General features: G+C 45.9%; 1 protein-coding gene across 1 annotated transcript; it reads left to right on the top strand.

Moving 5' to 3' along the window:
- The first annotated feature begins 2,868 nt into the window (after positions 1 to 2,868).
- On the top strand, positions 2,869 to 3,795 carry LOC116630406 (taste receptor type 2 member 41-like). Its single transcript, XM_032401143.1, has one exon. The coding sequence runs from the start codon at positions 2,869 to 2,871 to the stop codon at positions 3,793 to 3,795; it is 927 nt and encodes a 308-aa protein (XP_032257034.1).
- Positions 3,796 to 4,613: the final 818 nt, after the last annotated feature.

Below are 4,613 nucleotides of genomic sequence, written 5' to 3'. Positions count from 1 at the left end.
CTACTCCCTTGTTTAAAACTCTCTAATGGCTTTCTATTATGTTAGGATAACATCCCAGTTTCTTACCATGACCAACATGACTTTCTTGATTTTGCCCTTCAAGTAAAAGTTGAAATTTCTACCAGGTACAAAGATTTAATGATAGGAGATTTCAAAGTGAACTTCCAGTTCACAATATTCAGGTTTTCAGAGAAAATGGGCATAAACCTGTTCCATAACTCCTGAAACCCTTTGATAAAATGAAAGGGTTAGAGAGTAAAAAAGAGAGGCTTTTGTGAGGAATACATATTTAGAATAGCTATATAATGAAACCCAGTCCATCTTCCACCAAGGAGGACTTACCTTAAAACCTGGTGGTGCTCCAGACCTTCCATGGGGCCATTTACAAAGCTTATTGTGTTATTGCTTCAGTTGGGAGGTATAGTGAGCTAAGATCTTGCTCATGCTTGGGGGATTAAGATCATGAGAGACAAACAGACTAGTTAACTTTTGGGGCAGAGTCAGGAGAATGTGGCCATATTAGGATGGTGGCGGCAGAGCTAGGGCAACAGATGTGGGCCCCAAGGGAGAGAGCATGTGTGTGCAGGTATCTTGAGGTTTGACCAACAGGACTGTCTAGTGGAATGAGAAAATGCCAGCAGCAATAATTTGGTGGCAAATATCTAGTGGCTGAGGAAGAAGTCTCAAGGGATCACCCCAAATAGAGATGCTTTCTCCCCATCAAAGGGAATTGCAGGAGAGATAGCCCAGTGGGAAACCTCCAGAGCCCCAAAATTTCCCCCATGAAGGAGCTTCACCATTCAACATCTGCCAGGCCTGGAAAGTACAAAGCTTTGGTGCTAGTCCAGGTAAGACCCTTCCTGCCCCTTTTCCATTCTCTACCTGCATTAACCAATCCCAGAGGGGTTGAAGGTGCCGCCATCTTGTTATTTTGTATTCATATATTGGACAGAAATGCCCAGTTTCTGTTTTGAGGTTTTTTGTGGCTTAAAGTGATCTTGGGACAATCTATTTGATAAGAGTGAATAGTCATGTGACCTGCTGAAGTCCTTGTTCTCTGTTAGGAGAAGGCCTCACTTGGTAAAATTAGAAGAAATGGTGGATAAAAATGAATGAAATTATGACTTGAGAATATTATGAGTTCAGCCAGCCGTATATGGCAAAGGCTCTACTTGCTTGGGCCCCTTAGCCCATGTCCCTGAGAATGCCTTCCCTAGCCTACAGGTCTGAAGGAGCAACTTATCCCTCTCCAACTATTCTCTGGCAATCTTCCTTGCCTGTTTTCTTCACAGCACCAATTACTACGTGAAAGCATCTTGTTTGTGTGTGTTCTTATTGTCAGTTACCTCCCATTGGACTACAAGTTCTATAGAAGCAGAAATCCCAACTCTTTGGTTCACTGCTCTATCCCCAGTGACTCGATGAGGTACTCTGTGTATATAAGTGCTCAATAAATATTTGCTGAGTGAATGCATAAAAACTGTATGAGCAACACAGAGCTGAGAGTGGGAGAAATGCATATTCACCCAACTTCAGTGAGATCTCGCTTTCTATTGTGGATTTTTCATTTTAATATAATTCTACATTTATACTGTGGTAGTGACAACTTTTTTTTACATTATTTGTATAACGATTTTTCTTTCATCACAAGGTCACAATCCAAAAAGAAACACATAAAAAAAAGTTCCAAACAAATGTGGAGAAAGGACCAATTTGAAGTATTAAATAGAAAACATTTGACTACAGATCAACTTGACTATATTTTCTTTCAAGAAAGTATTTTTGCTTTTTAACGTGGTCTCACAGGGATTTAATGTTGGTGTCGGAGGTCAGGACAGCACACACACCTTGTAAGCTGTGGTATCTCCGTGTGGCAGGTAGACTCTAAGATGGTTCCCCATGACCTCCAACTTTGGTATCTGCACCTTTTTGTCACCCATGCCCTCTGAGTGTCCCTGCAGCCTGTGACTTGCTTCTAGCCAATAGAATATGGCAAAGGTGATGGGATGTTACTTCTGTGATTATACTGTGCTATTTAAGAGTCCATTTTGCTAGTCAGCTCTGGCTAGAGACTGTCTTTGCTGGCTTGATGAAGCAAGGTGCCATGTTGAAACAGCCCACTTGGCAAAGACTGCCTGTGGCCCCCAGGATCTGAGGCAGCCTTCAACCAACAGGCAGCAAGAAGCAGATGGCCCTCAGTCACACAACCACTAGGAAATGAATTCTCTCACTGGAACATAAAACCAGTTTAAACCATTATCAATCATTTATACCTCAGGGTCCATGAAGGATTTAAGAAGAGGTTTGGTAGAAATGTGGACCAAGGCTTCTGACCTCGAAGGGGATGACTGCTCGTAGGTGAGGGTGGATGTAGAACAGGGAAGCCCAGCTGGAGACAGACTTGTCTGTCATCACTGTTTCGCTTAGCTCTTGGCCATATGGGTGTCTCCACATACTTGTTGCCCATACACTTAATGTCTTAAGAATGATCTGATGGGAAGAGGTATGTTTATAGGGCCCAAAGGGGAAGTAAAAAGGATGGAACTCAGTCACAGAGATGCTGTGAAAAACCCTCTTCATTGATGCTAATGATGGTAGCATGCAGGCAAAACCAGAGAAGGCAAATGAGGGGCAGTTGGTAGGCCTAGTGGTAACTGAACCCATGGGAAATTTGCATCCTCCCTGAACTGAGCTCACCTTTCCCCAGCAGGCTGAGCATCTGCCTTCTAAGTGAACTGTGATTCAGCCGTAGAGCATGAGCAGTCTTCTCACACCCCCGGGAAAGATCAAAAGAGGGACGGTGGGAGGGGGAAGGGAGGAGGCCGGGGAGCAAGACGCAAGGGTCGGAGAGCTGACGGAGAGGCCGAAATGCAGCCAGCACTCTCAGCCTTCTTCATGCTGCTCTTTGTCCTGCTGTGTCTCCTGGGAATCCTGGCCAACGGCTTCATTGTGCTGGTGCTGAGCAGAGAAAGGATGCGGCGTGGGAGGCTGCTTCCCTCCGACATGATCCTCATTAGCTTGGGTGCCTCCCGCTTCTGCCTGCAGTGGGTTGGAATGGTGAACAACTTCTACTACTTCCTCCACCTGAACGAGTACAGCCAAGGTCCTGCCCGGCAACTCACTGGTCTCCACTGGGACTTCCTGAACTCGGCCACCTTCTGGCTTGGCTCTTGGCTCAGTGTCCCCTTCTGCATGAAGATTGCCAACTTCACCCACCCCACCTTCCTCTGGCTGAAGTGGAGGTTCCCAGGGTCAGTGCCCTGGCTCCTCATGGCTTCTCTCCTGATCTCTTTCATCGTCACCCTGCTCTTCTTTTGGGGAAACCATGCTGTGTATCAAGGATTCTTAATTAGAAAATTTCCTGGGAACATGACCTTCAAGCAGTGGAGCCAGAGGCTGGAAATTCACTATTTCTTGCCCCTGAAACTTATCACCTTGTCAGTTCCCTGCTCTGTCTTTCTGGTCTCAATTGCACTGTTGATTAATTCTCTGAGGCGACACACAGGGAGGATGCAGCGCAGCACCCACAGCCCGCAGGACCCCAGTGGCCAGGCTCATACCAGAGCTCTGAAGTCACTCATCTCCTTCCTCGTTCTTCATGCTCTGTCCTTCGCATCCCTCGTCATCGATGCTGCGGGTTTCTTCTCCTCAGAGAGTGACTGGTACTGGCCATGGCAGATTTTAATCTACCTGTGCACATCTGTCCATCCCTACATCCTCATCCTCAGCAACCTCCGGCTTCGAGGGGTGTGCAGTCAGCTACTTCTGTTGGCCGGGGGCTTCTGGCTGGCCTAGGTGGCATGGTCCCACCCAGACCCCTGGAAGAGACTCAGGAACAATGATGGAGCCAATGCCCACTTACATGGAAATAGCTTCACAGGCAGCTATCCATTGGATTCTACTCTGGGCTTCCTCCTTTGGGAAGGAGAGGAGGGAAGTCAAATCTGGGGATTCTCTGAACGAGATTCCTTCCTTGGGACATCGTTAAATGTCCTCAGAGAGCCAGTATTGTCCAGAAATTCAGAATATAAAGTTTTGTTTACTCTCTATTTTGTATCCCCTCCATTATGTGGCAGCTTTCAGTTAAGAAGTCTTGATGAAAAAGTACATGTGATCTCAATAGCCTCCCAGGGAATGAACTAGGGTGTGGATGGGGAAGGAGCATCCCTCTTGAGGATGATGTAATGGTTGCGACGGGAGCCCCAGGGGATGGTGGCTGTCGCTGACGGTGGTCAGGGCTGTGAGGTCTGACAGCCCTCCCTTTTGTGGAGATTCTTTTTCCTTGTCCACCCTGGGAGAATTTGGTTTTAATTTTATAAAAACTACCGGAAGGTTTCTTTACAGCAACCCATCTCTTTTCTCATTATTATTTCCATTGTTCTGCCTTCGGTTTTCTCCCCTCTGAGGTCTAAGTGGCAGCCAGACTTTTTCCATGTTTATTCTTCCTTTAGAATCACACATTGTAATTTTCCACATTTTCACATTGTCTCTGGAACTTTTTTGTTTTTCCTCAAGCAAGTCACAAAGTCACATGTGAATTGAATAAACATGTACTTTGAGTTCTGAAAAACGAAGACTCAAGCGTTTCATTTAGTTTGTGTCCAAAAACTATT

This window comes from Phoca vitulina, unplaced genomic scaffold (genome assembly GCF_004348235.1).
Source record: "Phoca vitulina isolate PV1807 unplaced genomic scaffold, GSC_HSeal_1.0 scaffold4, whole genome shotgun sequence".
In the NCBI taxonomy this organism is placed as follows: domain Eukaryota; kingdom Metazoa; phylum Chordata; class Mammalia; order Carnivora; family Phocidae; genus Phoca; species Phoca vitulina.
This window is presented reverse-complemented; position numbering and strand designations above follow the sequence as displayed.

Excerpts from the sequence above, each read along its gene's own strand:
- LOC116630406 (XM_032401143.1), top strand. The coding sequence starts at position 2,869 with ATGCAGCCAGCACTCTCAGCCTTCTTCATGCTGCTCTTTGTCCTGCTG.